General features: G+C 48.1%; 1 protein-coding gene across 1 annotated transcript in view; it reads right to left on the reverse strand.

The window, feature by feature from the left end:
- Nucleotides 1-18191, reverse strand: part of EPS8L2 (EPS8 signaling adaptor L2) — a 66689-nt gene that overhangs the window by 23508 nt on the left and 24990 nt on the right. The window contains exon 4 of the mRNA XM_069804343.1: nucleotides 4677-4741. Within this exon, the coding sequence (XP_069660444.1) occupies nucleotides 4677-4741 (65 nt within the window). The remainder of the gene's footprint in view (nucleotides 1-4676; nucleotides 4742-18191) is intronic.

Below are 18191 nucleotides of genomic sequence, written 5' to 3' on the forward strand. Positions count from 1 at the left end.
ATCAGCAGCCAGCGAGAGCAAGCGCTGCTCTCTGTGGATGGGGAGAACTTGAGTCTGCCAGCAGAGGGGACTGCAAGGCAGGAGAAGCTGGGAGCCTTGCCTGCTCAAAGCAGCCAGGCTCTTTTCTGTGCAGTTGTCCCTGTGCGAGTGACAGCACAGCCAGGCCATGTGTTCAGGTGACAACAGGGGAAGGGAAAAAACATCAGGAAGGAAAAGGAAATGGTCCTGTTTCACCTTGTTCGCTCTGCTGCCCTGCTTATGTTCCTGGTGAGGAGAAGGTAAGGAGAATGTGCCTGACTGGGAAAGCAGCTGAAGGCTTTCCCTGTTGTAACCAACTTTCTCCAGGAGAGAAAAGCAGGAGGCTTTTTGATGGGCGAGCTATAGGCCTAACCGAGGTGTCTGTGCCACAGCTGGTCCTAGGGCCTGTTGCCAGGGGGTGGATCAGGCCAAGTCCTAGCTCCTTCTTCCCTGGAATATTGATGGACCATCCACCAGCATGACCCTCTCGCCCCGCTTCCCCTACTCAATAGCATTAGGGTAAATACCATGTTGCTGCTGAATCAGCTGCGGGTCAGCTGAAGAGCCATGGAACAGATCAACCCTTCTGGCAGGGAGACCCAGGTACTACAGGTAGAGCAGATGCTTTGCATGCCTTTGCTATGGGGCTGAAGGCAACAGTGTGGCAATGCCAGAAACAGTCCTGCTGGGCATTGAGCGTTTGTGTGTATGGTGGCAGTGGGACCTCCTGCTTGTCTTTTGTGCACAAATCCTGCAGCCTGGTTTCAAAGCAAGAGCTGAAAAAATGGGGTATGTCTAAAGCAAGCCACAAATTGGGATGTGAAATTTGGAAAGGCTCTTTGTTTTCTCTTGTACAGGGATGAGTTTTGCCTGGCTTTTTCTCCTTCTGATCCCTTGTCTTTTTGCCTTCTCCCCGTGATCAGGCATAACCTTTGTAGGGTTCAGGCAGTTTCTTTCTGGTGCTGACTCTGCTACAGTGGTGCCATTTGGGGGTCAGGATCCAGCATGGCACAAAAAGACAGTCTTTGTCCCAGAAGACTAGCAAGTAAGAGCTGCAAAATGCAGGAAGAGAAGGAGAAAGGGCTGGGCAAAAATCTCTCTGTTCCCAGTAGCAGTCTCAGCTCATGACCTGATTAAATAACCCAATGGGTAGCGTCCACAATCGGTATAGCCTCAGCGAACAACGGAGGAGGGTGAGGGAGTTGCTTGGGAAGTCCTTTTTACCTGTAGAAGCCCAGGGAAATGCGAAGCAGGCTAAGCAGCAGCAAAAGCTGACCCTGCTCCAGCACCAGGGAGGGAACCAGTGCTGTCCTGCAGTGGAAATAGGCTATGAAGGGACCTCAGAGAGGCTGTGAAGGTTTGGGGTCTGATACAGACCTGATGGATCCGAGGGGTATGTGTGTACTTAGGCCATGGAGCCTTGGACAGTCGTGTTGAAGCACAGGCAAGAATTGTTGTTGCGATCGGCTCCAGACAAGGAGGATGCAGGGGGAAAGGCTCAGATTTAAAGCACTGGTAGCCCTGACAGGCAGAAAGGGCCGAGTCTTTAAACATGATGGTCAATGGTAGGAATTAGGGGTGGAGAGGATTTGTGGTGACCAATTTGTTGTTAAGGTGGTTGTTGGATTCTTCACAAAGACTGGAAAGAGCAGGGACGAGGATAAACACTGCAGAGTGCAAGACCTAGTCCTGTGTTCTTAAAGCAAAGGTATTGGGCAAGGCACTGTCTAAATAAAACTCCTGGCAGGTATTTGAGCTGAAAGCTGAGATTAGCCGTGCAATCAGATATGAAAAACATGCTGAATTATACATTACTGTAATTGTAAAATAGTGCACGAAAAGGTATTCGCAAAGTCAATATTATCTGTGCAGAAGTGACAAACCCTCTGCTTTCTGAGCAGTGAAGAGAACTGGTTTATACCTGATGATGGACATTCTTATCTCTTCTATTATTTTAACTGCCAGGTTTACAATCTTCGTAAATTCTTTTGTTGTTTACTGTTAAGTAAGTTAATTTTCATGGAGGGGAAAGCTCCTTGTCTAAATGAGACTCAGAATATTTTTTCTTTAAATACTGGTAGAGGGAGAGAAGCTTGCTACTGTCTTTGATTTATCTCATTAAAAACCCTTTTCATCCAGATGGATATTCAAATATAGTAGCTTTTGTAAGACTGGGCAATGACTCTGTCCACTATGAAACTTCGATCAGCTTATAGATTACTTCAAAGGGTATAAAATGCCTTGTGTGAGGAAACCTCTTCCTACCTCGCTGCCTGCCACTGAAATCCTGTTTGCCTTGGTCAAAGTTCAAGGTAGAGACTCTCAAATGGGTGGCATACGGCATAATTAATGAAGAATTCATGTACGTGTCACTGTTTAAAGTCCCTTCTCTGCTTCCATGAGTGACTTTATTTGGTAGGAGTCACTGATGGGGATAACTGGCAGGGCCCCACTGATGGGGCAGCTGGCCATCGAGTTAGTTTCTCCGATGGAAACCAGGGCCTCTTTCCAAACAAGTATTTTTAAAAGTCTAAATTTCATTTTAAGCAACTGAACAGGCTCCTTTATTTCTAACCGTGTACTTAAGCTCTCTCCTGGACTGGGATCTTAAACCAGAGAAGAGAGGGCCCCATCTACTAAATAGAAACCTCATAAAGTGTTTTCCTTTCTTGCCTTGCCCGGTTTTCAGTGATGAATTGTCCAGCTGGCCTCAGATGGGCACCTCTGTTCCCATGCTGGCCTGCACCCGAGTGTCGCATTACCGGAGTCACCGGGCCCAGGGTGGCCAGGCAGGCTCCTCTTTTTGAGTGGATGTCTGTGACGCCGAGAGATTAATTTGGCTTAATGCCTGTCATGGTTGAAGGGTTTTGAATTACTTGAGAGGACACAGTAGCTGAGGGAGAGCTGAAAGATGATAGTCAATGTGGTCTCTGTTGTTTGGGCAGATGAGTTCCTGTAACCACCACGGGAACCCTGCTTTTAACCTGTCTGTCCATGCTGATTGAGAAGGGTTTGAAGCACAGGGTGACAAGAGGGACAACAGCTTCCACTACTCTCCTTCAAATGCAGAGGAGGGAGAGATGACAGCAGCTTCTCCATTTCCTGTTTCCTAGTACAGAATTTCCCTTGTCTTTTTAATATCTTTTTTTCCCCCTTTCTCGTCTCCCCAGTTACTCAACACTTTAATTTGCTGAATCTTGATGATTCAGAAAGGAAATATATTTTTGATAAATGATGGTTTCGTATGCCATTTTCAATTTAAATTTAAAGTAGAAAAGAGGTCCATATGTAATTAAACCCACTTCACATTCTTTAATGATCGTGTTTGTCCTCCCTTCTTGTCCACCATTTCCCATCTGCAGGCTGTAATGACAGAAAGTGTCCAGCTGAATGACTGATTAGTGCTGGCTCTACACCAAGTCCCCAAGACAGTGACCTCCCAAGCACATGTCACACCTCATAGCAAGAGGACAGGGTTGCTGACCTCAAAATGTCCCCAGACACTGGTCCTAGGTGTAGCCCAGCAAGGGAAAGGGGACAAGCCAGTAACTTCTGAGCCTTCGGTACAGGTCAACACACTGGACATGCAGAAACAGTGACTAGTCTCTGTTTCCCTCCCCATCCCCAAAGCAGTCTGTCTAATGTGGGTGTCTCTCCCACTCTTCAGTTCAAAGAAACGTGTGGGATCCAAGGGAGGGGCAGTTAAATGGTCAGGGATGACCTGTGTTATACAATGAGGGAGGAGCCATCGAAGTCTGGACCCGGCTTTATTATAGGATTTGAGCATGATTCAGAGTTGTGCTGTGGAAAGCTGTTTGTAGCCATGTGGGAGGATCTGTGAGCTATATGGAGTCTATTTGCTTGGACTTTCAAATAATGCCATACCATAATGGAACAACTGCTGCTCTCCAAATCAAGGAGTTGGAGAGGAGCAGCAGAAAAATTAAAGATGGCAGGAGGGCTGGTATTGATTTTAGACAGAGCAGGCAATGTGTAAGAGGAGAGAAAAGAAAGGAGAGGGATCTGGTCCAGCCTGAAACCTCTGACTCGTAAGAAGGAGTGGGGTCAGTCTTGGGAGAGGAATTGTCTCAGGACTTGTGCTGCTCTCATAGTCCTTTAGTTTATCTCCTCCACGTGTCTGTGGTGGAGAAACTCCTGTGCTCCACCTACATGTGCTCTTTACTCTCCTACCCTTTTGTGCTCAAAGGAATCGGATGAGAAGCCCAGATGACCCCAGCTTCAGTGGCATGTTACATGTGATTGAGAGGACGTGTGTGGCCTCAGCCCCAGGGTCCAGGCTGGCAGGACCGCAGTGACCTACAGCTCAAGGAGTGAAACTACAGTGGATGGCTAAGGCTGAAAGTGTGTCCTACAGTCCAGGAGATAGAAATAAAGGACCCAGCTGGGTGGGAAGCTCAGGAGGCAAGTTTATCTGTAGGCATCCGGGAGCCAGGAACTGTGGCAAAGAAATAGGGGGCTTCAAGCAGCTTTGCTGTTTGCCTTTCTCAGGGTGTGAAGAGAGATACTTGCTTATTTTAAGAAGGTTCCCAACTCTTCTCTGGCCTAATGAAGATCTGAGACAAACAAACCACATTACGTTACCAGCATCTATTGCTGATGTTGGCCTTTCAGCCCTTAACATTTCATTGCATACTCACCTGTACGTGGTACTGTGAAGTCTCATGCATAATGACATTGGAGTTGGAATACTTTTTCCTTTGTTCTGCAAAAAAAAGAAGAGACCTTCATTGTAGTGGCTGTTTATCAGTATATTAAGGTCTGAGAATTACAGCTCTCATGATGGGTTGCTACAGTCTTTCTCATAGTCTCTGAGCTTCCAGCTTCAATCAGAGTATTGGGAATAATAAGACATATTAATGACATTAACTTTTATAACAAGATCAGCAAATTGGGTGTGTAGGGTACACATTCAAGTTGTATCCCTTAATGCTGCTGATACATTGATTCCTGGAGGTCAGCACAATTTGTGGAGGAAATTAAACCTAGTGTCAAGGAAAGCCCCAGGCAACGAATAATTAGGGAAGCTCTTAGAAGAGGGCTGGGGAAGTGAGGAGTGGCTTGAGAAGGCTGGCAGAAGGCTATGACATGCACATGGCAAGAAGAAAAAAATCCAACCACAACCCACCAGTTTGGACATAACAGCCCTTTGAATCATCTTCCAGAAGAAACCCTCTGCACTACTGTGACGCTTTTAGTTTGCTTTCTTGCGTTTCCTGGCAAGCTGCAGTAAAGGGCTGTAGTTACAGATAGGAAGGGCTGTAGGGACCAAGGCCAGCCAGTCAGAACCTGGCTTTCTTGTACAATAGTTTTTGAGGCAACAAATCTTCATTACCTCCCGCATTTCCTAGTGGAAGGTGGCAGTAAAGAGCAATTGGGGAAAAAATTGCTTGGAATTTCATGAGGCTATTGAATATAATCCTACAAGAATTTACCCTGTCAGCTCTTACTGTGAATTGGTACTTGCCCAGGGATTCCTTATAAATACTCTGCTTGAATAGCAGAGGAGTAACTGTCCAGGCCCAGAGTGAACTGGGAACATCCAAACTGAAAACATCTTCCTCACCAGCAGAGGACATCCTCTGATCTCTGGTTCGCTTAGAAAATGCAATGGCAGTTTTATATGTTTTCACCCTTCTTAAAGCTTGTGTTAGAATATCCTGTCCTCTGTAGCAACGGTCACAACCAAGGGGGTTTGTAATGCAGCAAATGTTAGGGCTCCTTGTGTTTTAAAGATGTATATATTAATCTTAGTTTATTTGTGGTTTACTTCAAAGCGCTCTCTAATGCCTTCTCAGAGATGTTGGCGTCTCTCTTGTTTTCCCCTTTTCTTTGAACACGGAGCATGTGGTCTCATTTAACAAATTTCTCATTAAAGAGGCTGGCACCTAGAAAATGAATATCCTTATAGGAACTCATTCAGTCAGTTTCCAAATTTATAAAAATAAAAAAGGATCTTTTGGTGAAGTAGTGCAAGACCTAGGTAAAACTTTCCAAAATGTTCCCTTAGTTTATATTTTTAGTAGCATGTCACTCTTTAGTAGACAAATACTCCCCAAAGACTTACAAGAAATGCTGGTAGTATTTTTGATTGTCAGGATTTCTGCAAATGTCCTTCCTCAGGAGTGTGTGTGCCCCTGCATGTAACATGCAGCCTCACACCTAGATTTTTCCTGCCTAGAACGGGATAGGATTTCCAGCCAGCCCATCTAGCCCCTGGAATGCTCCTGTTTCTGCTTAATTTGATTTAGCTCACACTTAGTGAGAATTTGGGGTTTCTTTGGCTGTCCTAAGATCAGAGTGCTGGCAGGGAGGGTGGTTAAAAACTGGTTATGGTTGAACAAGCTCAAACCTCTCAGGTATGTTAGACTGTGGGTCTTTCATGCTGTTTTCTTGCTCAGTGTCTGTCAGGTGCTTTCACTCCCGTGACCTGCCATGGTTTGGGGCGGCAAAATGCTGGTCAGGCACAAGGGGCGATGGAGTTGAGATCAGAGCTTGGAACAAGTGCAGGTTTGCAGCGTGCTTTTGCTTTGGGTTCCACTTCTTTAGTGTGAACCTCTTCCCCAGAACCCCCTTGCTTCTCTGTTATGCTTTTATTTCTACTTGGCTTCCATGGAAGGAGGATGAGTGGGTCCCTAAGCGCAGCTTGGGCTGGGTGGGCATTGCCAGCAGGTGTCCCTCCAGAGCAAGCACTGTCCCGAAGGGCTGCTTTCCTTGAGATTTAGCTTGGGGTAGTCACCTTTCTCCTTGGCCAGCAGAGAAGAGCTTTTAAATTGAGCTCCTCTTGGTACTTATTCGCAGACACAGGGCCAAGCACTGGTAGCAAACCTGTTTGTGACTGCAGGAGCATGCTAAACGTACAAAGATAGCCTAGAGACAACGAACACGAAAAGAGATGCTGCTGCTTCTGTTCGGAGCCTGGCAAGAGTTGATAGAAGCTGATTTCTAATGCTTTTTAACACTTTTCTAACACTCTTTAAGCCTGAGGTGTGCCACCAGCTTGGCAGGACACCCGAGTACTTTGCACCTTGTGTCTCTGTGCCTGTGTCTGAAAACACAGCAGTATGCTTTGCCTCTGCAGCTAATTCCTGGTAGCCCTGAAGTGGCTGCTGTTCGCAAGTAGAAATGATGTATTGGTGGGCATGCTGGCAGAGGCGTTAACAGAGACTGCAGTTCTCTGAGCCGGTGCCTTTTACACTGCCAGTGCTGACTCAGAGGTGGAATTAGGATAGTTTGGGGGGAAAGACCTCAGACACCCAGCACGGCTCACTGCTCAGCCATTAGCTTCCAGAGTGACCTTGAGTAAATTTAATTAATATTTCAGCACGGCCACTTCCCACCTTAGCCTCACATTGAAGGGTCAATGGCATTTTCTGTTTGCTGTGTGTTTTAATTTCAGTCTGCCCTACTTCAAATGTGGGGCAAGGTCTGGAAGAGGGCACACGGCAACACACACCGCAGGGATTCGTGTCTGATGTGAGTAACTTTTTTTTCTCTCAGTAACCTCAATTTCCTCACCAAGAATTTCTCGTGTAAATAGATGACACTAATGGAAATGAGAACACTGCGTCTGTGTGGGATGGAGTCAAATTTGGATTTTAAGACATCCCATCCCCTCCTTTTTAAAAGGGAGTGGAAAAGGCTGAAGTGGTCGGTCTGGAAACAAAGGGTTTTTACATTGGGACAGGCAAATGTCTCCAGCCCTGAAAGGAAGGGTGTACAGCTGTGTCAAGAGCTGGTAGTCCCCAAGGAAGGGAAGGTATACTGGGGGGACACGGTTTCCAGAGGGAGGCTAGCGTAGGACTGCGTTTCTGGTAGAACAGCCTACCAGACTGTAGGCTGGCTTTCTGGTAGGAGAACCAGACTGGCTTTCTGGTAGGAGAACAGCCCATGGAGTTGTAGCAATGGTCAGGGCTGCAGCTGGTTGCCTACAGACTTTCTGGGGTCCCCTCCGATGCCTTTGCCCTATCCTTCAAGCTCAGAGAAGCTGCACGTGCCATGGTCAGGGCAGATCTCAGCATGTACCTCTGAGAGAATGTTTAGAGAAGCCCTTGGAAATCTTGGGGACCTGCAGAAACCTCAGAGCTGTGCATAGGCCAACTTCCCATCACCTGCACTCAGAGGTAAGCTGACTCAGAGGGCAAAGGCCCCTTTCACCATTTGCAACCTTTTCCTGGGGGAATTTCTGCATTACCTTTAAAAGCTGCAGAACTAGAACAAAGTGCCTCTATTTTGTCTCAGGATGCCATTCAAATGATGTCCTAGAAGCTGCCCAGGGTGAGAAAGGGGGTGTTTCTGCATATTCTCTTTCCTGTCCCTTTCTTTAAGATGTCTGCTCGTTCCTTCTCCTGAAATCCCTTCTGTCTTGTTGGCTTCTACCTGGCCCCCACACCCATGGAAACTTTTATTTTTGTGTTTCCTCCTGGCATCCACAAATATAACCACAAGGCCTGAAAACAGCCAGGCTTTCTGGGGACAGCAGGGTGCCAAAACACTGAAATCTCCTTTCCTAGTGCTTAGTTTTGATTTAAACACAGGAAGAGTTAAAGATCCAGGCTGCAGATCACAAAATAGTCAGTCTTAGGCTACATCTATCTGAGAAGCATGGGTGCTTTAAAAAAAAATAGGGTTTTTTGGTTTGTTTATTTCAAAGCAATGTGGCAAAATATTGCAGACCTTTCCATGGATGCATCTTTATTTGCCTTAGCTATGCATCATTATTTGCCTTAGCTTAAATCTAGCTCTGGTTTTGCTGGGCTGATCCGAATATGCCACACACAGAATGATGCCTTCAGGGAGATCTGTGGCCGTTTGACTCTATGGATCAAGGGGGATCCTTTACATTGAACAGGTGAACTCCCTTGGCCAGAAAAGACTTCAGAAGACAGGTTGCTTGTCCTGGGTGGCTCTCACACTGCCCTTCTGCACAGCCCTGTCCTCTGTCTGCTTAATTTTGTATGAATGAATGCACGCTGGCACATTAGCAGCCGTAGCTAATTTCCTCCCGGTTTATCTGACACGTCTCCTACTAGGACACTTTGCATTTCTACTACGTCTTGCAATGGAGAAGACCCGAGCACCATAACTGGTTATCCAACCCATATCCTGGCCCCAGGAGGCAGAGAATTTGCATAATCCCCATGCGATAAATAAGCATTACAGGAATATAGTGATGATTTTCCCAAAACTAGATGGCAGCTGCTGTCAAAGCTTAGACACCAGTCTGCACCTCTGTTTAAATGAATTATCTTCTGCTGTGACCTTTAGAAGCTGTAGCAGTGGAGGACTCTGGATATAACACAGGCTGGGCTGCAAAGGGCAAGGAGAGCTCCAGGGCCATGGCACTAGTACAGCAAACATCTGAAGGTGATAAAAGCTGGCATGAGCCCACAGTGACCACCACTGTACTGTTTCCCTTCTGTCTGCCAAGAGAGCCAGAGTTGGGAAAACAATACAGCTTTGTCCCTTGCTTTTGGTGTCTAGCAACAAAAAACCCCAAACTCATAGCATGGGGATGCTGTCTCATCTGGAGGAAGGCAGCTGGTGTGATCCACTAAAAAGCAATGATGGGTAATTCAGTCATGCCGTTTCTGAGCACAAACACTTGTTGTATGAATGGCATGGGTCATCCAGTAAGTTTTGAATTACTTGAGCACGGATGCCATGTGGGACATGCACATTCTGGTAAATTGTCTCACTTCTTGCGTCTAAGGATTTGGCCCAGTGAGCCCTAAGACACCCCTTTCATGGAAAAAAAAAAAACCTATAAATGGTTCTTTAACTGAATTCAGTTCAGTTGTTCAGTCCTTTCGTAATCAGCTAGCTTTAATCTTGCCACGTACCCAGAGGTGTGGGGAAAACTGTAAAGCCATTCTCTGAAGAATGTTATCTATCACCAATATCTTACGGATAAACAGTGCTGTGGGAATGATGTTTCCCGCTGGCACCAGTGGCCATGTGAGGAAATGGAAAAAGCTCAGACCACTGCAGAGGCAGCAAGGTGCATTTTACTCAAGGTCTCAAAACTGGGTGCTGGGCTGAAATCCCAGTGATGAGGCTAAAATCTTGGCTGGAAGGGAGAGCGTCCTGTTTGGCTTTATGTTAAGGAGTGGAAGGGATGAAAGAGTAATAAATGAGGAAAAAAAAAAAAAAGCAGGATCAATGTACACCCTGGAGGGATGGGGTTATCAGCTTGGTCCAGGAAGCCAAACTGCATCTTTTGTGCCAAGTTCCCTCCCCATTTCCATGCAACATCCTTTTTTTGCAGGGAGCTAGGATATGGCTGTGCACACTCCCTTCAGCCTGGTGGATTGTGTGCACAAGAAATCAGTTAGCAGGATAAATTCTGCCTGCTGGGACCAGCTTAGAGCTGAAATAACTTGGTTAAAGTCTCTAGGGATGTAGAGTAGAGCAAAGGAGGGCAGAAGTGGGCTTGTCTCTCTTTGTGTATGTCCCCTGCCGAGCCAACAGGGCAGAGCATCCCCAGTACAACGCACCGGTGGTACCAAGGGTGGGAGAAAGGGTGGTCGTAGGGGTAGGACACCCAACGGGGCACCTGGGCTTGAGCCTTGCCTCTGCTGCCAGCTTCTGAAGTGGCCTGTGAATATTCACAGGGGGGAACATCAGCCTAGGGAGGAGGGAAACAACCTCCTCTGGCGTTCAGCTTGTCTGACCCTGAAGCAGATAGCCAAAAGACGTTAGCTGAGCAGTGTGCCAAAAGCACCTACGGCTGCTGACTGCTGGGCTACAGCTGTACGACCGTACAGCTCTGCACAGAAGATGCTTGTGCCTCTGCATGTGGGGTAAACAGGCCAAATGAGTTGTGTTCCCACCACGCTCTGCTTTCCCCAGATTTCTAGTGTGTTATAGCGGTTTTCTTCTGCTCTTTTTGCATTTTCTTAAGTGTCTGTGAGAGGGCAGAATGGCCTCGGGATTGCCGTGACGCTACCTGTTCCCAGTGTGTTTCAGGGGAGTTTGAGTCCTTTCCTGGTGCTGATGGGGGGAGTGCCTGTGGTGGTATACTGAGCTGCACAGGGGTTACAGGCTTCTACAGGCAGGATCCCAAAGCTCAGTCCCAAGATACCATCTCTTTCCATCCCTTTACATTCTGAACTGCTCTAAACAAAACCTGTATGCCGGGCCAAAGTCAGTTATGGTGTAAACGGGTGCCTCTGTAACAAATGCAGCCAGCTACACCAGAGCTGCAAAGGCCCCAGCCTCCCTTCCATGCACATCCTTCTCTGATTAATTACCAAGTTTTATCACACAGGATCCTCCCTGATCCTCCCCATCTCTCATCTCTCCCCGTATTTGTTTTCAGCCGTTGCTGGGCAGAAGACACAGCAGAAAACGTGGGGGATGGACAAGTCATATGTGAAGCAGTCTGTAAGGAACCAAAGGTGTATCGGATTAGGTTTGTTTTCATTGGCAGTACTAGACCAAGGACCTCTCCTTGATTGCCTGCATCACACCAGCGACGTCTTGGGCCTCCACATCCATTAGAACAGCCTAAGGAAAGTCCTGGCTATTTCCTTCTGGAGCTTGCCAATTCTTTATATTATCTATACGTTATCTAGCAGTGCACACGCTGTTTATAGTAACTTGCCAGTGTAGCATGAGCTAGTCTTTGTGCCAAACCAACAGGTCAGGACACAGCCCTCCAGAGGAGGAACAGAGCAGCAAATGCCTCTGTATGCTAATGGCAATGATGCAAACTTGCCGGGCCTGTGTTATAAAGCAGCCTTATGAAATAGCATCCATTCTCAGGATCTGAGCAGGGGCCAGATCTGATCTGGCAGTCTGGCTGCACATCTGCAGTAGTGCAGCTCTGCTGATCCAACAGGTTCCTGCTCCCTTGCTGAGTGGGAGGATGCTCCAGGTTCTGCAGGGTTAGTCAAGGATCTGGGTTTGTGCACTGCACAGACCTGCTGCGTCTGAGCTTCCGACAGGGAGGCATCTGCAGGTCCGTACCTTGCTTCTGCTGTTGCACAGACTTCCCTGCTTGGGTGTCCCCGTGGCCGGCTGGCACGGGAAGAGCTCCATTCTGGAAGGATCTTTGCGGCTTCTTATGAAGCGTCAAGCTGTCTGGTTTTACTGTTAGCACCATGGTACTTTCTGAACTGCCAGAGCTTGTCTGTATTGGTGGCTGTGACGCTGGGGCAATTATCACTCATGGCTGGCACGTTAATACATGATCTGGAAGCTCTTGAAGTGAATGAAAATGCTCTCATTGAGGTTGGGAGCAGCCAGAAGTATGAATGGTCTGTGGCAGCAAGGAGCCACTTTCCTGATAGCGTGTCCTGTGGGCAGCTGCTAGTAGGTGTCACGAGGCTGAATTCCTCTTTGGCACGCTTAATATTTGCCACTAGCTCAGACCCAAGTGCTCACATTCCTGTTTTATTAGCTGAAGACACAACCCACTCTAGAATAGCAAATAAAAACCTGAACCACCTCCCAGATTGTGCAAGGACTGAGTACATCAAGAAACACTACGTGTTTGTGTCTGGCGTGCTGGGGAGTGCAAGGCAGTATGTACAGTAGCATACTGTCTGCTGGGCAGGCACCCAGGGGCTGCTCAGTGGAAGATAATCGGGGTATTGAGGAGCTGCAGGGGAAGCTCCTGGGTAGAGGTGTTCCTTTTTTCCATTACAACCAGAACTGGAAGATATCTACCAAATTATTTTTCACCAAACAATCCAAAGTATTGTTTTCTGAACTTCCCATAGCTGGTAATGACATTTTTTGAATGTCAGAATACATTTAGTGAGATTGGGGGAACCTTGATTTAATTAAACAAACTGATGAATTTGCTTTACTTGAGGACCAAAAAAAAATTGTAATGAAAAGCTTCCCTTTTTTTGTTGTTATTAATTAAGGTACTTAGGCATATCCACCAACCCATTTCCATTTAATAAAATGTTCTTCTGAATAAGCTCTGAGCAGTTACTCCATGCAAGGAGAGAACTTGTGCTCAGCAGTCTTGAAGTGGCAAAGAAAAAGGGTCACCGCAGATGCCGAGCGGGCACTGCAGCGTCGGTGGCAGATCCCTCTCTGCAGCCCCCTGCCACTAAGTGCCGTCCCAAAGGCCCTGCGAGGCAGGCACGAGGGCTGCCTGTGGCAGGTCAGAGCAGTTTCAAAGCAGCTCTGTGGCCAGGGCTGAGCCCAGCCAACTTGGATTTCCAGCCAGGAGCACCCGGAGCAGAGCCTGCTCTTTCCAGTAGGTCCAGTCAGGGCTGACCTGAGCCTACATGTTCCCCGTCTTACCCATCACTGGGTTTTGATCTGCAGGAACTAACAGGAATGCTGGCTTTCCATTTTATTGCCAGCCCTGTTTCCAGTTGGAGTGTTAAATGTCTAAGGCTTTGAATAAAAGGGTCACTCATAAGGCAGCATCAGAGGGGACCTGGGGTAATCTGAAGCTGGAATCTCGGGTGGGAAAGGGGGCGTGAAGAAAGAAGCTGAAATGGCACTGAGGGAGCAGTGGGGGAGGACGAGGGAGCAGTGGGGGAGAACAAGGGAGTTATTCAAGGCCGGCAGCAGAGGAGATGGGGAATTAATGTCTTGAGCACTGCTCTGACTTGGACCTGTGATCAGCACTGCCCAGGGCTCTGGTGGGCCGGGGTAGCAAATAGCAACAGCATGTGGGAAAACTGCACTGCCTTTCCTCCACCTACTGCAAGAGCACTTTGGCTCCCTGTTACTGTCCCATTGCACTGGGCAAATGCATCCACGGACTCTCCCTCCTCTGAGCAGCTTTCAATCTGTCCTGGCAAATGGCAGGAGCAGGGGAAAGCAATGCCCAAGGGTGAAATGTGTTGGCTATGGTTGTGCAGCTGGTTGGAGACACCTGTGTGTCTGTCTGCCCTGTCCGGTGCTCTGGAGGTCTTGGGCAAGCAGAGCAGGTCCCTTGGGAGGAGTGGTATGTACAGGAAACACTGGACCTGGAAAACCCCTGTTAGGTTGGTACTGCTGTGGTCAGCACCAGTTCTCTCCATGCCCCTGTCATTTCCCAAATGGGAAACTGCAGGGCAGTCTGAGGGAAGTGGTTCCTCCTCTCTACAGCAAGGAGTCTTGATCTTTGCTGGATCTCAGGCTTTACTCTCCTGTGGGACGATAGCTTTAAAGGAAATGGCTGCTCAGTCAGTCAAGTGTGAAGTTGCTTTATCCAGAATTGCAGTTTTACTGCTTTACTGATGGCAAAGCAGGCCTGCTTCAGGGCACTGGGTGATGTCTCATCTGAGTCAGATGTGCCTAAAACCAAACTCCCGGCCTTCCCGCTGAGCTGTCGAACCTCAGAAATCATCTCGGTGAATGCCAGTGCTTTCTGTTTTTAGCTTTTGCTAAAAGACACAGAGGATACATGTGCATCTGAGGGGGGAGTGGCACAGTGGTGCTAAATGTGAGCTTATGCCAGCGTGGCACTGTTCAGATGCTGCCCAGATCCCCTTGGGTTTAGGCATGTGCATGGTCCTCTCAACCCAACAGTGTAGCTGAGCAAATTCAGGTTTCTAGCCACTACTCCTGCCAGGGTTGTATCCTGCAGACAATACCAGCGTGTGTTAAATCTGTGCACAAACCCTCTTCTGGAGCCTCAGTGCTCCCATTGATAACAGTGTGACTGCCACATGGCCTCCAGCTGAAATAATTAACAAGCTCATGGTTTGGGCAGGCAATAACTAATAGTAAATAATGACTCTTTTGTTGGTCATTGTGCTGAGCCATCAATAGTAAATGCACATTTACAATGCAGCTTTAAGGAAAGCAAGAGTATCTTGAATCAATGTTTGTGTCTTCCATTTTTGGGGTCATTCTTGAGTTGGCACAACTCTTGTCTGTGACAGGTATCTCACAGCAGTGACCCCAAGGCCCTGCTTCACGCTGTGCTTACCCAGGGTGCGAGTGAGGGTGCAGGAGAGCCGGCAGCAAGAAATGACAGTCTGGGGGCTATGCTGGGGGCTGGCAAGTCTCATTTCAGAGACCTCCCCACATGGCTGGGGGCTGGAGGCTCCGTTGGGAGACAAGGGAGGTCTGTGGAGACTCCCAGGAGTTGGTCTGTGACCATTAAAGATAATTTATGCCTTTGCCATCAGCGTATTCTGCCTACCCAGGGCCAGCATCCTCCACCAAGCCTCTGCCGGTGGCTCCTGGGTGCAGCCGCTGCCCACGGAGTCTCCTCTCCCCACGGCTCCCCAGGCAGATGATACCTGTCCAGGGCCACGTCAGGCAGGCAGGAATGGCTCTTCTCTTTGTGTTAGTGCCCCGTGTCCTGTTACAGCGCCGAAGCCTTTCTTGGGTTACGGGGGGCGTGCAGTGTCAAGTGATCGCTCCTTGCAGGCTGCTGCTGTTCCGCACCTTGTTTATCCAGCCTAACTCATGCTACAGGCAGTTTCTCTTGCTCCAAAATCCCTTTTCCAGCCCTGTACCCTGACAAGTTTTGGTCTTTTCCAGAAATGAGTGTATCAAGGATAGGGCAGGCAGGTTGGAGCCAACTGGCTGGGTCTCACAGGTTTGGATGTGAGACAAGAGCTGCTCTTATGCCAGGCTGGCATCTTGCACGTCTGTGGTGCCCCTCCACATCCCACCCCTCTGCTCTGTGGCCCTGCTGGGCGTCCAGCCTGGTTTCGGATCTGCTGGGCACTTCTGTGCAGTGAGAGGCAAAGACACCTGAGGGGTTGACCAGGGGTGCTGGAAAGCGGCTGAGCACCGCAGGGACAGACACAGTAGCCAAACAAAAATGGGCTGCTCTGAACACTGCTGCAGAGCCATTTCCTTCCTACAGCCCTGTGAGAAATCCACCATAATCGTTAAACTGCCCTCGACTCTATGCTGCTTCTCATGGTTACACTGCCTAATCTGCCATGAGAGATGGTGCTGTCTGATCAACCACGAAAGCAGCTTAGATGAACACCTCCTGAAGCCCACCTGGGTGTCACCACAGAAAGGGGTGGGAGAAGCCTGCTGTGGGAAGCGCTATGCAGAAACACTTCCTCCCAGACCTTCCCTTGGCTTCTGCTGGAGCCACACTGGTTTCCTCCCCCTCCCGCAGGCTTTCATCTAGGCTCAGAACAGATGCCAGTAAGGGGAGAAGCAGCTTAATTTATTTATGGTATGCATTAACATTTATTCAGCTGGTTGCTGTGCATTGAGTAAGGTGGCAACTTGATAGGTGCCAGCCATTCCCCCTGCTGCCAGCGGAGCTGGGGCTCACTCTGTGCAGGCAGCCACAGACTCTTCCAGAATGTGGAGCTGAGCAAATGTGATGCTGGTTTGCTAAGGGGGGGAGGAAAGGATGAGTATCCTGCTCCCATGACAGCCGGAAAACTCCACCGAGGACAGCTGAGCACCTAGAAAGCATATCCAACTCTGATCAAAACTCTGGTAGGGACAGAGCTGGGATAAGATAGTTCAGGGCTTTAAGCCCATTTCTTTGCAGAATTCCCTGGTGACTTTGCATATCTCTCTGCATCCCACTGTGCTTGGAAGGCACAGTGGGATGCCACGTACTTGATGATCAAGGCAATTACAGCAGGTAGAGGGTGACACCAGGGCAGCCACCTTTCTGACCCCACAGGCTGTGTCCTGTGTGGCCCTGTGAGTTTCACACTATGTCCATGAACCCCCCAGAACAGACACCCCACCAGTATAAACCTCTGTCATCCAGCTGACTTTCTGTACGCAGCCTGGAGCTGCTGCTCTGCTTCAGCCTCACTATGACGCTTTTAAATATCACTTTCCAGGGTCTCACCTGAGGTGGCTTTAATACTGCCAGTAAGTCCCTGTTGATACTGGGGACACCTCAGCCCTCAGATAGCAGTCGTGTCCCTACAGTTGGCATTCCTGTCATGTTAGGCCAGTAATGAAGGCTCAGGCTGGGTTAGCATTTAGAGCCCAAGTACCTGAACTAATGGTTCAGTACGTGCCATCCTTCCTCCCATACCTGCTGTGTGGTGAGAGGCACTCTATTGTAGAAAAAAACATCTTAAGAAAGCTAAAACCAAGGCCTCGTTCACCTAGGAATAATATTTAGACATCTGTGCATTGGAGCATCTGTGTACATTACCCAGCAAACTTTAAATGCAGCAGATGTCTGTGTGCTGTGAATTTGGGAGTCATTGCACTAATTTCTTTAGAAGCCTGGCAGTGTACACAGGCTGAGGGTCCAGCCTGATTACACTGGAGAAGAATGGAAATACGAAGAGTCTTGTAAGCTCTGAACGTCCCTTAGCAGCATTGTAATCACATAATCAAGGCCAGCTCAGCTTGATGTGATTTGTTTCATTATGAAACATAATTCTCCCTGGAATTTTAGTTCTTGCCTGCCCTCCATCCCCAAATGTGCCAGCTCACAGCAGAAATTAATGTTGGGGGAGGGAGGATCCGAGTGCGAAGAGGACCCAGACATTTAAATATTGGTTTAACACATGCTGAGTGTCCTTTGATAATGACATGCTGAATTAGTGGGGCGGGTTTCAAGTTCTGCCAAGCAAAAACCCTGTGGATGTACTGGAGCAGTGCTGGGCTGAGCCATCCAACAGCCACTGATTTATGCAGTAAATGACTGCAGACCTCATACTGTGCTTCAGAGGTGGCAGGGAAATAACAGGCAGCTGATTTACTCCTTTTCAGGATTTGGCCCATGGACTTATGGTCTTCATTTAAGGTTTTGGAATTTGGTCAGAGAGGTCCCATCTCCAGTGAAATTTGCTTTTGGGGTGTGTCCATACAAACAAATTTAAAAGATATAACTCAGTGTTGAAAATTACTTATTTGAAAAACTGTGTTTGTTTTAAAGGCAGTTTGCCAGCCTTTCCCTTTGCTAGATTTTGCGGTGGAGGCATTGTGAGGTGGTCCCCACTCGCTGTCCTTGCACTCACAGTTAGATCCCACCCTGAAACCCTGACAATTCAGAGCTCTGGGCTGCCTCTGCCCATGGGTGCTAACCTTGATTATGTGATTATGGTGCTGCTAAGGGATGGGTTCAACACAGTTGTCAGCTCTCTGTTTCGTTTTTACGTGTCTCTGTAGGGCTCTCTGTTTACCTTGCAGTGAGTCTTTATTTACCTTGCAACTATAAGCTTTCTGCCTCTGATCAGATCTGCAGGAGCGTTCAGTGCACAGCAAAAGAAATTACGCTGTTAGAGGTAGGAGGAGCTCAT

Source organism: Haliaeetus albicilla, chromosome 16 (genome assembly GCF_947461875.1).
Source record: "Haliaeetus albicilla chromosome 16, bHalAlb1.1, whole genome shotgun sequence".
NCBI classification, from domain to species: domain Eukaryota; kingdom Metazoa; phylum Chordata; class Aves; order Accipitriformes; family Accipitridae; genus Haliaeetus; species Haliaeetus albicilla.